This window comes from Dicentrarchus labrax, unplaced genomic scaffold, assembly GCF_905237075.1.
Source record: "Dicentrarchus labrax unplaced genomic scaffold, dlabrax2021, whole genome shotgun sequence".
In the NCBI taxonomy this organism is placed as follows: Eukaryota; Metazoa; Chordata; class Actinopteri; family Moronidae; genus Dicentrarchus; species Dicentrarchus labrax.
In genome coordinates, this window is record NW_026136718.1 from 28,491,038 (window position 1) to 28,509,762 (window position 18,725).

The window sequence follows — 18,725 nt, forward strand, 5'->3', positions numbered from 1 at the left end:
AAGGAAGTGAAAAAGCATGACTTATGGTCATACAATAAGATCACATTCTTGCATCTGACACACACACACACACACACACACACACACACACACACACACCTATCTGCAAATACAACCACATGGGGTTTATCAAGGGACATCAGACTCACTGTCAAACGACAGTGTTACCGGTTCCCACAGGTTGATATTGTGTCTGTGTTGGTCCACTGTTACAGCCGTGGCCGTACTTTTGCACATCTGGTTGCAACAACAGAAGTTGCCAAAAGGGGATCTGAGTACATGGTTGGATGAAGAGAATGGAGGAGATGGAGTTCACATCCTGCATTTTAGGTTTAGGCAACTAAAACAATTGATTAAGGTTAAGGAAAGATGGTGGTTTGGGTTAATAAGTAACAGTGGGAGCCAGGACTCAGCCTTGGTACATGGGGCACCAGCTCAACCAGGCGAGCTATGCAGGCACCCATCATTAATGTTTTAATACCTAAGACCACTACACCATCCCTGACCTTAACCAAATTCTTTAAGATACCTGAACATCACAATAAAAAAATCTATAATTTTTAGTTGCCAGGAGAGGATAACTTCTGACTGATCAGAAGGTTTAAATCTGCAAAATCTGGGACTGTCCAAGGGTTCCATAAAAAAAAGTCAATTGTCTACGTGGGTTTTACAAGACACTGGGATTACACTTGGTTTTAGGTGGGGCCCAATTGGGCATTCAGCGATGTAAATGGGCCCCAACTAGGACCCACATAGGGAGCTCACATGGGTTCACCCATATACAATTGTTAATGTTATAAGGAGTTTGGTCTAGACCAGTGTCCTGAGATAACTTCTGTTATGAATTAGCGCTATACAAATAAAATTGAATTGAATTGAACTGAATATACATGTTGGCTGGGAAATAGCATGTGTTGGGTTGTAAATCTCCAATATAGGACCTAGATTGGCTAGCTAAAACAGCAGTTCACAAAGTTGCAGCTAAGGGCCGTCCAGCAACACCCAACCCCCAACCCCCAACCCCCAAACCACTAACCCCATATATATATAGACAATATTTCTCTTATTTCTAATGAACGCTTAAAAAAGAAAATAACAAAAAAGGGCCATTTGGGGTAGTGTGTATTCTATACATTTTAGTTTTTCAAGCAAAACACCAGCAGTTCTCTCTCTCTGTGAGACTGTCCTACCCAAAAGAGTGACAGCATCAGCTGCTTCAACAACTGATGTAAGACAAAGCCTTCTAGCTGCCGTAGTAAATATGATGGAAGCAAAGGAGGAAGTTAGGTGGTGTTGTTAGAGAGCAACACAGTTCACATAGAGAGGTTGTCGGGGTGGATGGATAGGATACTTTAACAGGAGAGACCAGTGTTCGTTTCCTATTACTAACACAGTCAACATTGTTGTTTTTTTTAACCACGATCATTCCTTGACCTTAACAATCCAGTAATTACTGTAACCATGGAGACAAATGTCCCCTAACTTTAATGAAAGTAGTCATTTGAATCCAAACCATCTTCAACCTGAACTTAACCAAGTCATTTTTGTGCCTAAACCTAAACTGAGTGCTGTCACCCCATAAGATTTTATTTACCTATCAGCAATGATTTGTGACAGTTCTAAAAAGGTAAAGACAGAAGATGTTGCCCTGCTGATATCATTATCAAGAAACACAACAGTTGCCTTTAAATGTATATGACAAATACAAGTAATGACTGGATGGAAAAAGGTGCAAACAGTTTAAATTAACAGTTAAATTAACAGATTAAATTCGTTCTATGTTTAAATTCACCATCTCAATCACACAAAACTTAAGTATGAAGGACATGAACATGATATTACTGTATGTGTATGTGTATACTATGTGTGTGTGTGTGTGTGTGTGTGTGTGTGTGTGTGTGTGTGTGTGTGTGTGTGTGTGTGTCTGCTGGGTACCGACTGTGGTGTCTTAGCTCAGTCTACCTTGCTGGTTCTACTTACCAACAGACCTCCCACACACTCACAATAGAGTCTGTGTTAAAGAGATTACATAACAGAGGAGATTACACTGAGTCTCTATGTGATGACTGAACCAGCAGTCAACCACAGGGCTGATGATCATTCTGGGCTTCACTGTATTGGCATTGTTAACAAAGTGTGAAGGGATATGTGTGCTGCTGCACCTCTGCTTGTATATGTACATTATCCATCAGGCTGCTAAAGTCATTCGGTCATTTACTGTACCTAACATCAATACTGGAGGGTGGGTAGGGTTATGAATGACACAACAGAACAGTGGTTCCTAACCTTTTCCTCTAATGTACAACCACAGCCCTGTCGAACAGACTAAAGGACCCCTTCATGGACACCACCCGTCATATCTTTCACTTTTAGCCTTTTCACGATTTTTAAAAGTAACATTACGACCACTTTCAAGTTAGTTGCTATCTATTGTCTGCTTGCTTGCTACCCATATAGTGTTCAGATGTTACAGTAAATGTATTTATATATATATATATATATATATATATATATATATATACACTGTATACACACACAAATTAGTTGAGCTTCTCTTCAATCTTTCCAAGTACTCTTTTTCAACTAAAGAGGTACCTTCTGGGTAGTGGGAATCACTGCAAAAGAAAAAACTGAGAGATAAATTAAATGGGACACAAGATATGTCCTTGAGCGTTACTGAAGACAGGATGTTATGTTGCTACTGATGAACAAGATAGGCTTCGTCATCCATTATCAGAGTTAAATAAAATACAAAAAGGAAATGCTTTAAATGTAGTAAGAAAGAAGTTATTCAGTTGCATTAAAACAGAGTACTTTCTATTGGAAATTGCTGAAATAATGAAATGTATTGTCAGAGTACCCGGAGAATGCATGGAGATTAAATGATGTGTTAATAGGTTGCTTTTATACTGTGTTTCTAATCTGTTGTGCTTCTGTACATGGTCTGTCATGAGACCCGAGGCGCTCACAGTTCACAGCAGAGGTGACAAGTTCACTTTTCCAACCCGATCTGCAGTCCGTAAATAGAAAGGGAACTCACAGCAGTCAGTGTGTTGGACAGCAGAGAGGGCAACTACAGTCTATTGTACAAGAGAGACAGTAAGACAGAGAGTATGTGCTATAGACTAAATTGCGAATGATGCTGCTGTGGCTGGCTCCTTCTAATTTATTTTTCAAAGAAAGAAATGTGGGGAAACCGCTCTCTATAAAGAAGAGAACAGTGAAAGGCCCTTATCTATCAGTCTGCTGCGGCTGGTCTGATGCTAGAATCAACATGTGACCAGTGCACCCTGAGCCTGCAGGACCTGAACATCTCATGACCTGCCCCGGCAGGGAGGACAGCAGCCCTCTCACGCACTCTCTCTCACACACACACACACACACACACACACACACACACACACACACACAAGAGCAGGCAAATACACACTCACACGTGTGTATTTAACTGGCACACACACACACAAATATGTGCACAGTTTGACATTAAACAGAACATGACTGCTGCGGTCCATGTTAAAACACTAATCCACACAGGGATTTTTTGCTTGGATTTGATGTTTTATGTTTGGCTGTTTACATTACTTAGTCATTACTTACTTTACCTAAATTTGGCCCATATCAGATTCCATTGTGAAGTTGCATGACAAATGTCAGTCTAGAGTGACGGAAAAATCACATGAATTCTGATGACTGTTCACGCTGAGATCACATTGTTAAAAATCAGACCTTTATCTGATTTGGACCACATTTGAAAGCTGGCCAAATAAGTATTGGAAAGATCAGATTCCATGGGATTTAGGTCACTTGGCCTACAGCATTTTGGATGTTAGATTACCTGTTGTGTTTAGCTGTATGTTGGTAGACAGAACTACCTCTGAGCAATTTTAAAAAAGTGAACTCCTTACATAACGCTGTCAGAAGCAAAGCAAACAGAATCTAAAAGAGTCTGTAGTGGTAATTTCCTCACAGATTATAAAAACAGCATAGAGGAAAAATGTGTGCAGACATCAGTGTTTTAAATGATGTGGGGAGAGAATGACTTTTGAAAATGTTAAAACGTTAATGTAGAATCTAGAGTCTGTCTTTACATTACAGTACATCCTGCATTCACACATAATCACTGCATTGGTTTACTTTTCTTTCCTGTAGTTTTTATATGAAAACCTCAGACGTTTCAATCATGTGTAAGTTGATCGAATCATCTACAGTAAAATACAGCGTGCTATTGCAATATTGTACCGCTAGAAAGAATTTAACTTTTAATCACAAAGATCACTCAGCCAAAACTTCTGAGATTAAGGAATTGAATAAGAATACATTTGATTTACTTATCTTACATAAACGATCCTTATAAAACTGGCTCTGTTGGGTGAAAGAGCTGACTCTCTCGTGTTCATACATCTCACTGCCCAATGGAGCACAGCAGTGCAGAAAATGCTTGGCCTACTTTACATGAAAACCATAAACCTCTGCTCCTCTTTGATAGAGTCAGACCATGAGTCATTATAGAGCAGTCACTCTCTCTCTTATCCCCCTCTGTCCAGCTGAGGCTCAGCCGTTGTCTTGTGGTGATGGATTTTCAACTAGTCTGGGTCTGACTGAGGTTACAGGCTGATCTTTTTTCATTCATGTGATTGAATTGTGCTCTGTGCATGTATGTGTGTATGCTTTTTGCATATAGCATATAGCAGCGAACAACTATTCTCTATGTAAAGATACAGCGGAGTCATGGTGTCACACTCCCTCTGCCTGTGTTGCTATCGCAGCCTCTCTGTGGTTTGTTCACATGGCCGGGCCCAGTCTGCTCCGTGTGCAGCTGAGTAGCGATATTACAATGATCTGTTAGAAGTTAGGGTTTACTGTAACTAAACCAGAGTTGATGATTGTTGGAAACACTGTGGAAAGACTAACAAAAAAGGTTTGGGTGTTTTTTATTTTATATCTGTCCCATTGTTTTGGTCTGAGGTACTGGTGCTCTAGTGCGCCATCCAGTGCAAAGTGGTATCGTTTCTCAAATATGGGATGCTTTTACAGTAATGAGGAACTACACTAGCAGAAAATAGACCCTCTTCACACACAAACATAAACACACACACATTGCGCAGAGCTGATGTTGTTTTTGAGTGGTTGCTCCTCAAGGTCCAGGGGAAGGGGGGTTTCCTATTGCTTCTCAGGAAGAAGGCGTCAGCACAAGAAGACAATCAGAGGATGTCTGATGACAGGATCCGCTGATAACAGGGCACTCTCTCACACACACATTATTCCAATGAATATCATTATCACCTTCCCAAACACACACTGCTGACAAACAGGCGCGGGACTGTAACACTAAATGCGAGGGCTGACGCACTACACAAATAACCGTCATTATCCTTCTACAGAATGTGTTCACTCGTGTGTTTGTGCGTTACAGTAATGTGCATGTCTTAAGTCTAAGCGTGCTTGGTCTTGACCTCAGTGGACAGACAGCAGGGTATTGGCAGATAATCTCATTAGTCAACAGGCAACAAAAACCTCCCTGTAAAACACTGGGTTCAACAATTTATGCAAAAAACCTTAGCAGTGCACTAAATAATAATAAATAAAGTTATAGAGTTACATCTATGTGAAGAGCAAACAAACACACCTTATATCAGCCAAAAACCAGCAGTGGAAGTAAATGCTCATTACCAGAAAGACCCAAACCCTGTCACCATGTCAGACTGTTAAAAATGATTACATAACAAATGTTATTTCCAGCCAATTACTGAGCGGAAATCTTTCTTTTAATAGTAGAACAGGGAGGTGTTCTCTATTCTGTCTAAGATGAAAGAACTGACGAATAATTTGACGTCTTCTTTCTGCCCGCTGTGATTCTATTTTGAGCTTTTTCCCCCATAATCATTATTCGCACTCTAAGGAATGCAACTGCTTGGATTTCAGCCTCACCTTAGCAGCGGTTATGCTACCAGAATGTTCCCATAATCCTTTGGGGCTTTGACCTCTGATCCATGAAGTACCCAAATAACCCTGACAGACTGCCTCTTTTCCTCTTTTGTCTGATAAACTGTGAGTCAGGAACTAAACAGGTCACAGTCTCACAAACACCAGAATGATATAATACCAGGTATAGGCTTCCTTGTATGAACTGTATTCGGGGGATTAAATAAATAATAAGAAAATATGAGTTTAACAAAATAATCTTAAATCCCTTTGCTGCTGAGATAGAACCAACTTTTACTTGGATCAGAACAGCCAACTGTTGTCAGCAAGTCCCATATTTCAGTAATCTCCAAACATTTCTCTTCTTTAGGAATCTTTAGGCAAGATTTTGGCATCAGAAGAATTCTGGTACTTGTTTGTAGTCGAAGTTGTATTGACCAATTACGTTTGAGCGGGCTTTGGTTGCATGCAGGTCTGTGTGGAGAGAAAAAGAGGCAGAACACATTTGCCAAACTATATCCTCGGCTATCATCTGAAAAACATTATCCATTTATAGATGCATTTATAGAAATGACATAAATTATGTCTTTCTCTTCATTCTCATGTATAAAGTTGCTAATTGGATTGCAGAGGTCTTTGCCAGGATATCCGTTCTCCATTTTCCTGATATCGGCTAGAGGTGGGCGATATATATCATTTGCGATAATATCGTCGTTGTTTTGACGATGTGCAAATTTCCATTATCAAGTATTTAAATTACTTCGGCAAAAATATTGAAACACACGCGGAAACTCCTCACATCCACTTAATACACGGTGCAGCAACGCTCTCTACAGCATGGCAGGATTCAGTCACACAACTAGTGGGCCTACATGATCACATGACGTGATCACATGACCTCTTGCTAGCATCCTCCTTGCAACAGTTTAGCAGCGCGTTGTGATGGTAGAGAGAAAATGCAAGCACCTCCAGTCCCTGAAGCTACCGGTACTTCAGATGATTTAGTGCCGATATAAATCCTATGAGCTTCAGCGTTCAGAGCGCTAAACGCCTTCAGCGGTAAAAAGATGTCAGCGGAGACAATGTTTTTTTAGCGCAGCGCTCAGAGCTCTTCAAGTTGAAATCTGTTCAACTTTTAACACCGCTGGGCGCTCGGAAAATGAGCTTTTGAGCACTCTCAGCGCTATAAATGCGTTTGGTGGACACATGTCCTAACTCAGACAATTCCAATCACATTTTATAGGATATCGACTGATTATCGTTATCGCCAAAATCCCAAAAAATATTGAGATATTATTTTTTGCCCAGATCGCCAACCCCTAATATCAGCTGGCTAGTATTTGTGCTCCTTGTCATGACATTATGTGACACTGAAATGTCTGGGCAACTGAACACATATTTGGTCCATTTCTACAGTCTCAGGGGATGCTTTCTACTTGTTTCCACTCATGGGCATTCATTTCCTCTGTTGCAGCAACACTTACAACTAACTTGAATTTAGCTTACAAAAGCTAATGATAACACATATTTTTCAGAACAGTACAGAGCGGCTGTGGCTCAGAGGCAGAGCGGGTTGTCCCCTAATCGGAAGGTTGTTGGTTTGATCCCCGGCTTTACCTGCCACGTGTCGAAGTATCCTTGAGCAAGATACTGAACCCCAAATTGCCCCCGACAGCATCAGTGTGTGAATGTGAATGAATGCATTAGTTTCTGTTCAATGGACTTTGCCATCACTGAGTGAATGTGTGTGAAAGGGTGAATGTGGCACGTAGTGTAAAAGTGCTTCGAGTGGTCGGAAGACAAGACAAGAAAGGCGCTATACAAGTACAGGTCCATTTACCATTTACAGACAACAGTGAGTTGAAACTGGCTCTATAAATGAGGGGAACCACAAATTCAGGTTATAATTCTTGGTTGGTTCATTATTACAAGTGACCTCTTTCACATTGTCACATTGTTTTCATATTGTCATTTGATACATTGCCATTATTGCCACTTTAAGTTGTGGAGACCTTCGTTGTCCTGGTAACAATAATAACCACTTGGTTAAAGGTTATTGTAACCGGTAAAACCAGTTAGAATGTAACCGGTCACAGTATCGACTGGGAAGGAATCAAAGGTCATTGACCAGAAGTAACTGGTAACTGGAGAAAAATTCCAGGACGTCTACATCTGACACAAGAAACTGTCTTTGAATCTTTGAACATGGACTGAAGTGAGGTGGAAGGGTTTAGAACTAACAAGTAAGTAGACCTTGAATTATGACTTTTTTTGTCAAATCACAAAGGTAGTATTTGTTCTTCTCTACCCCCTGTAGTTCCTGTATACTGTCCTAATGTGGGGCACTAGTGTGCAGGGGAAAAATGGAACATAAAATGGAAAATGTTTTTACATTCCTTTTTAAGTGATAACCATATATTTGTGTGTGTTCACTGCACCTCCAAGCACACAAAAGCATCTTTACCACTTGTACAACATGTAGTCTGTACAAGTATTGTGGCTTTGTGGGGACTTATGGTATTAGGTTTTTCAGAAAATATTGCTGATGCACCACAGGCTTGGAATAGGATATAGGATAGGAAATACTTTTAATGTCCATGTAGGGAGATTTGACTTCAAGAGACTTCGTCCTGCAGTTCCACACAAGATGAAAAAAACATACTGTATAGTAAAAGAACAACATGCAACAACACACAGCTTCCATGCAACACTTTGCACATACACATCTTCTGACAATGGTGACATACTGCACAACCTGTCTAAGTTGAGAATCTTAGCCTGCTCTAGGGAACCCTGAATCGTCTACCAGAGCTGGAACCCTGGGTGGAGAATACAACATATTAAAGCACCAAACTGGAAGGGCAGAGCAGGAGAAGGAAACCGATGTACAACTTTGGTGACCAACCTCAGGCAATCTTGACAGTGCTGACCTTTGAGGGAACCGAGAACTGAGAGTCCAGAAGGGAGGAAGCTATCATATGATATAAGCTGGGTTACAAAATTCACTTTTATTTTCCTCTGTCTGGGTATACACTGCTGACAGACACATTGGTTTGCAGACAGTTATAGGTCGATAGCCGATCTTGCTTCTTAGCTCAGAGTTTTATTTTGCCAATTCAATAATTTTTTAACAGAATGATGTACAGCGGTAAACAAAAAGTCAAGGGGGAGTTGAGGACCAGATTGTAGGACTTAGTGGCATCTGAAGTTGCAGATTACAACCACCTGAATACCGCTTGCCTTCTAGGCAGTTTGTTTGTGTTGTCCATACTTGGTTCCCATTTTTGCCAATAGATCCTTCTAAATGTTACACACAACACAGAGAAAATAGAAAGGCTACTGTGACTGATACACTTGCCTGTATGGCTACCATGTTAGCTCACCAGATTGAGCAGTTTACCAACTATTCGAGCAGCTAGTCAGTACTTCCGTCCAGTGTTTTGATGGTGCTATTTGAAATCTGACACTGAAGTATAGACACGCCAGAAAAGCCAACCTGTTGCTGCTAATCTCTCAACCTGCTGGAATACTCCTTGGTCCCAGGTTTGCTGCATGTCAGTTGATAATTTAAGAATATTTGCACCATAACCCAGACACATGTACCCAGACACAGGGGCTCCGACAAAACACTTAACTAAGGCAACCAATCAGCCATGTCAGAGTTTTCTTTTGACCAATAACCAAGTGGAAAATGAACACGGAAATGACAAAAACTGACATGAAGCTGGCTCCAGACTGAGTCAATCTCCATAAGGCCGCATATTCAAATGCCCAACTTTATAGCAGAAATAAACATGTTTACAGCCTGGTACAAAAACGCTTTTTGTTTCTATAGCTAATTCACCTGTTCATGACAACTGTACCGGGGGCTATAGAGACTAAAATACTACACAAATGTTGAAGGGAAACATGGAATAAAGGATGGATGGACGGATGGGTAGGTGGGTACATACTTCTTGTTATGGCTGACTCAGTCTCCTGACACATCCCCAGGAAGTGGTAGTAAGACTCCATCTCAGAGGTGGAGATCCGTACGGTGGAATAGGCCTGTCCATATTTACCACATTTTGGACAGCGAGACAGGAGGGTCTGGGATTGCAGCCTGCTTAGAGCATCCATCTCAGGTCATCATGACTCCACCTAACCTCACCTGGGATGAGCTTGTGTGTATCTTCCTATCTACTATATCTACCCTTCAAGCCTGCCCCATCGGCTCTGCAGCAGAGACAATGGAAAAATCCATGATTCCACGATGGTTCTGCTGTCTGTTACACACACACACACACACACACACACACACACACACACACACACACACACACACACACACATTCAGTCTTTCCCCTGCTGCAATGCTACTGCAGCTGCTCTTGCATGTGTCCCAGTCCAGCAAGGTGCTTCTAATCTCACCGCTTCTCGCTCTGTCTTTCTCTCAGTCATAATCTCTGTATTAGAAAGTAAAGCCTATTACAGGACATTAGCATACGCCCGCCTTCCTGACTACCACAAACACAAACAACTACGACCTGCTGCAAGGGAGTGACTCCACACTTTCACCTCTGTCGACTCTCCCCCGGCGCCAAGGTATTATTTTAAGCAGCACCTGCATTACAGTGATGCAGTCGATGCAGAGAAGCGTCGAGACTTTGCAGCTTTTTCAGAATTCCTCACAGGAAGCTATTCACTCTTTTTGCAAGGTGCTAATAAGGAACCTCATTTCAAAACAGAAAACATGGTTACAGTAGGATCTACATGTCCATGTATTCAACTTTTAAAATGTCATATATATCTTGAGGTGAAGCTCAGCAGATCCAAGCCAACACTAAGTTTCCTCTGAGGAAAATTCTGTACAGGATTCACAAACTGTCAGTGTGTCATAATGGGAGAGCTTTGTGTTTAATGGGTGGGTGCACCAGGTGATCCTGGCCAAAAGTGCGTTTGGAACATGTCACAGAAAGAAAGAAGAGAAGGTTCAGTCTTACATGCATTCTGTAACAGACTGGGATAATAATTTGGGTAACCTGTAAAGGGTTTGTTCCTGTGTTTGAGCTTGTTTAAAGCCATTCACAATACCAGCACAGGTACCTGTATCATTTGCTCTTACTTTGTAAATGATGACTCATGGGAATTATCATAACAGTTATTTATTACAGTCCCCCCAGGAAGTTGCGATGTTGCAAAATCAAATGAACTGTGAATTATGTGCAACCTTACGATTTTGTCCAATCACCATAACTTTAATGCAAATGTCATCAATTATTGTAGTTTCTGGCTAGTTGTTACCTTGACTCCAATAGAAATAAGGACTTGGACTATTTTTGTAGTCCTGTATGATTTAATTTTCCTTCTTCTCATAATGATTGAGAAACTAAACTACAAAATGACATTCCTGAAAGTTATGAAATGTCACAACTGAAATTTGCTCCTGATGCTGGAGTTGTTTCTTGAGTTGATGCATTTCATTTAATTGTCCTTCAAGAGTTATGATCATAAAATGCTTTTTATTAGTTGGTTCAAATCACATCATTATACATCAAGGTTCTCATGGTTAATTTTGTTTGTTATTTAGCATATACTGTGTTTCATATGTTTTTCTTGGAGTATTTGAGTTGTCACATGATCTCACAGACTACTGCGCCAAAATCAAAACCACCCAAACTTTCCACCCGAAACAGACACATTTAACTGTCAACCCTTATATATGCAGCAGAGAGTTTAGGTTTTTGTCAGTGTTTCCTTTGCACATCACCCATGAGTACATTTAAGAGGAACTGCAAAAGAGAAAAATTATGCTGCTTCTTCAACTACAGACCAGGCTCATATGTCACCTGTCTGTACTGCTGGCAACCACATTAAGAAACGTTTTTGCAAAATGAAGATAAGTAGCTCAATACAAAGCTGATCTAAAATAATGTGTACAATAGTTAAGTAGGTAAGTCATTGAACAACAGTCAGAAAATCAGTCGAAACTATGCTGACTTCCATATTAGTGATGTATTTTTTATGCATCACGTTTAATACATTTCACTTTTTCACTAATGCTTGTCAAGCAAACAGACACACACACTACACACACCTGTAACACTGTCAAAACAGGCGTCATGTCCATCACTTACACATTACTGATCCCATGCTGCTGCTCTTCTTCCTCTGAAACAATCCACACAGACAGGAGGGTCCAAGCCACGAGGCTAAACCAGAGTCCAGTCCGACATAACACACACAGGGCCAGTGACACTACGGTCCAGTCCTCGGGGTTGTCTGTCTGGTCTCCCTCAACGCCCTCCTCTTTTGTGTGTAAGTGAGCAAGAGACAGAGTGAGAGAGACAGTGGAATGCGAATGTATGTACGCGTGTGCGCTTGCCCGAGCGGGGGTCTGAGCTTCTCCTGGCAGCCTTGTGACTGCCTGAGTGGCTCAATTTTTTTTTTAACCACAGTTTACGCTCAACAATACTCCCATCAGGCAGTGGGGGGACTTCCCTTCCCGTCTGCATCCTTCCATGTTTACTCCCACCTTTCATTGCCACCCTCCTCCACCTTCTTCTGTGCACCCCCTGAAAGGTATTTAAGGCTTTTCTGTTTTGTTCGATTCTCTTAAGAGAGCTGGTGTGACAGGGGTCATGAGGTCAGATTTGAAGTCACAGTTGGGTCGCTGTGATTTTCTGTGGAACATTAACTGCAAGTATTTTCTTCACTTTCACCTTTTCTTCTTTTTTACTCATTCATTCTCCTGCCTTTCTTCAGTTTCTCCAACCCTCCTTTTTTCATGTCCCTTTATACTTTGTCAGAACGTACAGTGGAAGCAGCAAAACAGCAGCAGCTACTGTCAGTGTCTACACTGGATGCACTGAGCCAGTTCTACTTTGGCAGTGCCCAGGACCCGGTACACATTCACTGCATACATAAGTTGGAGCAAAATAGACTTAAAGAGAAAAACATGTTTTCGGTTAATTAATTAATAAATAAATACATTTTATTTCAATATTAATTTAATTACATATTTTCATACCACAAAATGATCTGTACTCAAGATCCAGTCCAAACATGCTCACACACACGCACATACCCCCGAGGATAGGGATCTCAATAACCCAAGAAAAACCCCTGGCTCATCCCAACCACATGTTCAGGACAAGAAAAAAAAATCTTGACTAAAATGAATACATTAGTGGACAATTCCAAAATAAATGCATGTGCACCATTACTGAACTTACATTTATCATAGATTGTAGAAACAAAGGGGTAGAATTTATAATGTAACATTCCTGAGAGGAAACAAACACCGGAAAAAAAAACTCAAAAAGGATTTTTTGCTTGGCTAAGGTGGAAAAGTTGTTGTATAGGTAAAAATAAAATACAACCAAGTGCAATGGAAACAGACTTAATCGTGATTTACAGGAAGCCTTTGCCTCGAGCTTCCACTTAAGAGATAAAAACATCAGATCTGTGTGAGACAATGAGCTACCAGAACGTCCTCAAAGGACGCTTATTGATCTGGTACCACTGATTGAAGATGGAAAGATGGGGTCACTTCTGGCTCCAAAAGAAGAAGATGGCGATGGCCATAATGCCAAACTCGAGGCTTCAAAATGGTTGTCCACAAACCAATGGGTGACATCACGTTTTACTTGCACCCCATTCAAGCCTAACAAAGTTACGCAGGAAGTCTCAGTGGGCTTCTTTACATTTCTGTGGTTTAGGGGCCACAGAGCATGTACACTAGAGCTGTTTGGGGGACACACTAAAAATACACTTCTTGTTATGTGTGCCTGACCACATCCACAGATGTGAATGATCAGGTAAATATCAACCAAAGGAGCAAAATCATAAAGCTTCCTCTTGCTCCAAGTAACCACACAGACGCATTCTGACGTCTACCCTCCTTTCTAGATATTTTCCATCACGTTTATGAGGAGCTGTTTAAAACCATTTCCAGTTGTGCCTTTTTTTATTCTGAGGTTCCTCACAGACCTCAGCTTTCTACCTTGATTTGTGGCTTCCACTCCTCCCATTCACCACCGGTGATATCTTAGCTATTCTGCAAGCCAGAGAAAAGCCCCCCCTCCTCCCTCAACTGTCCCCCCTCCTCCTTCCACCTCTTCCTCCTCTCCCATGCTCTTGAAGCAAAAATGCGTCAGAGGCCTGCGCGTTGAAAATAGAACTTTTTCTTCAATAAATCACCGGTCTGCGTGTAAAGGATGCAGGACAAAGATTCACACACACACACACACACACACACACACACACACACACACACACACACACACAACACACACACAATCAGATGTTCTCTGATCTTCCCACAAGTCACCGTCTCCAGCTAATCCTCTTACTGTAGTCTAGTTAGAGGTAAGGTTATATTTTTAGCCACGCTACTAAAACTACTACACAAATCCAGTCTGTACAGATCCCAACAGGCAGCTCACATGATGAATATCCAGAGTAAACTCAAAAATCTGCTTTTTCAGTCGATATGAGTCTAGACACAGCATTTGGTTTCTTGTCACTGTCACTGATTTTCCCATGTTACGTCTCATAATTGCAGGCTGCCTTGACAGCGAGTCAATGTGAAAGTGATAGTGTTTGCTGATTGTTCAAGCATAGCACCAGAATCACAAGTAGAAGAACAGAGGAAATAGAAGACACAGAAGAGACTATAATCCCAGACACAAGAACAATAAAAATATATCTGAGCTACAGCTCCCCTCAAGCCAGAAATGATGGGTTTTTTTACATTTCAGTTTTGTGCGTAGATTAAAGAAAACAGATTAATCAGTGAACTTTAGAGGTGTTGGTGGGTGTATTTTTTCAATTCAGAGAGCCAGGCTAGTTGTTTTCCCCTGTTTCCAATAGTTATGCTAAGCTAGGATAACCACGTCCTGACTCCAGATAGTTCTTAATGCGCTGACATGAGACGGATTTCTGTTGTCTCATCATACACGTTCTCACTCACAACTCCTCAAATACTGCCGCTTGGTCGGTGGTGGTCCTCTTCAAATATGACTCTGTAATGTAATATCTGGCAAAGCAGGGTTAGCAAGTTAGCAAGAATAAATGTAACATACACAACTTCCAGTCAGTTCGCAATGATAAATATACAATGTCCAGTTAGACTTTAAAAAAAAGCTCTTGTGGTTAAGGTTGTGCAGTTGTTGCACTCTGGTTAGGTTTAGCCACAAAAACATCCCTCGTGAGTTTTAGGAAAAGATTGTTAGTTATGTTACGTATCTGACGTAACTCAAGTACATGAATAAGTACGTCATGTAAGTTAACTTATTATGTCAAAAGAAATTGTTTACTCTTGTTGTCTCTTGAGTTAAGGTAATGCGTTTGTTTGGGCCATCCATCCAGCCCACCACGTCCATATGCAGTCTTTACTTAGTTAAAAATTGGATTAGATTAGTTAAAAATCAGTCTCTTTATCTATCAACAACTGTCCTAACTGTGTACTGTAATAATCAGCTGCAGGGAGGAGGCCTCATTACATCATGGATTACATCACTGCGGGCCTTGACTACCTCACTGGGAAAGACCTTCTCCTGTTGCAACCAGTAAAACAGTACAGATCTGAAGAACCAGGCCAAACATTTAAAGTCGCAGTCCGCTGTGGATCCACAGGATGACACATCAGTGAGTTACTGAAAATGTCTGCCATCAGTCTGAGCCGTTTCATACTACTCCCTTCAGCACTTTGAATATAATTGATGAGCAGAATGTTCCCACCAGTCCCACGGCTAAAGGGAACAGCTGTTGTTTTCTGCTCTCTGCTCAGCCACAGTTATTCTTTAAAACAAGCTGCTTTTATGATATCTTCACCCACCAAAACGTTCTCATGCAATAGGCTGGCCTAGAGCAACTCTGACAACACAGAGCGAACTCTCAGGACCTTAAATCCTTGAAAGAGTTAGTTCATCATATCGTACAGTGGTAACTTCATGCTCACTAGGGGGACATCTTGGCTACTTCTTGCACGTTGGACACTTACACACTGACAACAATGTAGTTTATGAGCTAATCCTTTTTCAGGGTTAATGTATACATTTATTACTAATAATAATCATATTCATAATCAACTGCACAAAAAATAAGGCTGAGGTTATTCTATATTTTAATATGAAAAGATAAAAACAAGCCCATTAGTTTTTAGATAATGGCACAAATATGTAGCTTCATTTTTACAAAAAGGCCTTTTAATTTCCTAAAGAGCACTAGTAATTGTAGTTTTTATCAGTAATCATAAATTAATACACAGTTTAAAAATAGAAATAATGAATACATAAATAAATTATAAAATTCAGTAAAGTGTGTTGTCACTATTTATTATTTATACTGCATGTGTACTCTTCTGGTGCTAACACTAGATATTTGTTGATAATGATCAGCTGCTGGTGCAATGTACTGCAACAATACTTCACATTTTATAGGAAAAACATGCATAGCATCTTGTCATGATACTGAGGACAGAAAACAAGCTGAGCTGATAGAGTTGCTACCAAAAGTAATTTAAAGCAGTTCACACTGGAGGTTGGCAACACTAACATCAAGTAAGTCTGATTTAATGTATGTGTCTCTTCTAGTCATGTGTACAGGCCTGACAATGAATGTATTAAAAGTGGAAGCTGGCTCAAGCTCTTATCCTAATGGTGAGAAAGCTGTACATGACAGGTTGGATAAAGTATACTGGCCATACACCACACACCTATTTTATGGATATGACTTAGAATAGAATGCTGTCTATATGCAAAACTATTCCCTCTTTAGCACACTAATGCTGTGATGCACTAAAATATATGCAATTATAAGCATTGTACATTAAGGACCAGTGACCGTCCTGAGTTTAATGAAAGTACTGCGAATATGTGAACAGCTCACAGATTGTTTTAAGCTAGAACTAGAACAACAGCACTGAGGAAGTCATTATTTGTGGTCAGTCACACACATCACACATGTATGCACCCAAACTATGGCACACATCATTTGTCAGAATGTATTCTTGAGAGAGAAATGAACCAAATGGTTGACAAATACAAAGGTTTCCATGCTGTCCTCCCGTTATCTGTACATTGACCTGACCTTTGTCCTCACTTGTATGTGAGGAGCAAAGGAGGGAGTAGTATGATATTGTTGGCAAAGTCGACCCTAACCCCAACCTCTCACTAACCTTAACCATGTCCTTCTCTTAACTGTGAAAAATAAAGGTTCCTTAACCTTAATGAAGTCGTTATTTAAACCCAAATCCTGATCTTTCCCTAAACTGAGCCAAGTAGTTTTTGTGCCTAGACCAAACCTTAACCAAAGCAGTGATAGCTCAGATAATTATAGAATCAATCATGTTTGTAATGTCTGTAAAAAAAACTAACCTTGTAAGATCGTGAGATCACGCGAGAATCTGTCTTGCAAGTCTTCAAGCTACGCGCTTGTGTCTAACCAAAGGGGTTCTGACCAATCAGCCGATGAGGAACTACTGGCAGCTATGGTATGAGCTGTGGGCGTGGTTTAACGTTAGGTGTGTGTGGTGATGTGTGTGAAAAGAGACGGTTTGCTCAAAAACAACAATAGAGGCTGCTAAAGAGGTTAGCATAGATGCTGCTAGAATCAGTTCTATCAGAACGGGAGAGTATTTCTTCATTAAAGAGCAAAGAACAACACTGAAGGCTTTTCTCAATGGACAAGACTGGATTTAGTAAGAGTTTGACTAAGTTAACTTATATGGTTCGTTAGTGTGATTGGTTGAAATTAATAGATGTAATAGAGGGTGATAGATATCACCTGCCATTTTTTTAAATGGAGTTGGCAGTAAAGAGCAAAACTAAAGAGCAAACTAAGTACACTTTCAGTTTTCTTGTCCACATAGCTGTATGGACAGCCCATACATGCCTTCTACACTTGTCTTAACAGTTCTACCTATGCAGACATCCAGTGTAGTAAAAACAGAAACCATAGCAACAATGTCCATTTTGGAGTATATTTTTCCCTGCGTTCTTCAGTCTTGTCAGATCAGCCACTTTTCAGCCCCCAGCTCACTTGACCTCAGCTCGCTTGATCTGCTCAGGATTGACCCTCTTGGAAAATCGGTGCAGTGAGAAAATTAGGCCAGACCACTATGAAACCAAAGTTCTCCTGGGGCTGAGCGGATCAATTCCATTGTTCAGCTGTGTTGTTGTGTGCAGAGCTGCTCAGCTGGACTGAGGCCAGCTGACAGAGAGAAAGACAAACGCTTTCCAAAGGATATGGCGACCCACCCCTCTCCACCACCACAACCCCTGTATAAGAGACAGGAAGAGGAAGCAGAGAGAATGCAGCTCTGACGTCACAACAACAAAGGTTGGGGGCTAGGGACAGCCCTCAGGGTACTGTTGTACTGCGTCTACTTACTTATTTACTTACAGTTACTTTGCATACATACTATGGTACAGTTATTACTACTACATTAACGTTACAACCTAACAGATTGCTAACAGGATTAAAGGCATTTCACTGCCCCAGCTGCTCTTGTCTGTTGTCTGATGCTATGTGGAGTGGATGAGCAGGTAGGCTACAATGTCTGACATCCTGTTAGCCATATATGATACAGTCTAGTAAACTAACGTTACTTATCAAGCTGTCATTGGCCGGCAGACAGGGTGTACATATTCAGATGAAGACTTCATCACACGACGGAACAGATGTCACTTTGTGTGTAGCTACAAACATACAAACATAGCAAACGTTAGCGGGTAACGTTAGCTGGCTAACTAGTAACACTCATGTTTATTGCTGTTCTTCACCTCCCATACGACAGCGTTGTTAACCCATCCACT

The 18,725-nt window shown here is 40.8% G+C and overlaps 1 protein-coding gene across 7 annotated transcripts in view; it reads right to left on the bottom strand.

Annotated features, from left to right (window-relative positions):
* mcf2l2 (MCF.2 cell line derived transforming sequence-like 2) overlaps positions 1 to 18,725 on the bottom strand; it is a 134,424-nt gene that overhangs the window by 105,958 nt on the left and 9,741 nt on the right. For 2 of the 7 annotated variants that reach the window (XM_051377752.1, XM_051377754.1), the window contains exon 1: positions 9,879 to 10,098. The exons of 1 other annotated variant lie outside the window; for it this stretch is intronic. In XM_051377752.1, the coding sequence (XP_051233712.1) occupies positions 9,879 to 10,044 (166 nt within the window). In that variant the 5' untranslated portion in view covers positions 10,045 to 10,098. Of the gene's footprint in view, positions 1 to 9,878; positions 10,100 to 12,041; positions 12,319 to 18,725 lie in introns of those variants that run through there. 4 more of the 7 variants (XM_051377756.1, XM_051377751.1, XM_051377757.1 and 1 more) reach the window with 4 other exon arrangements.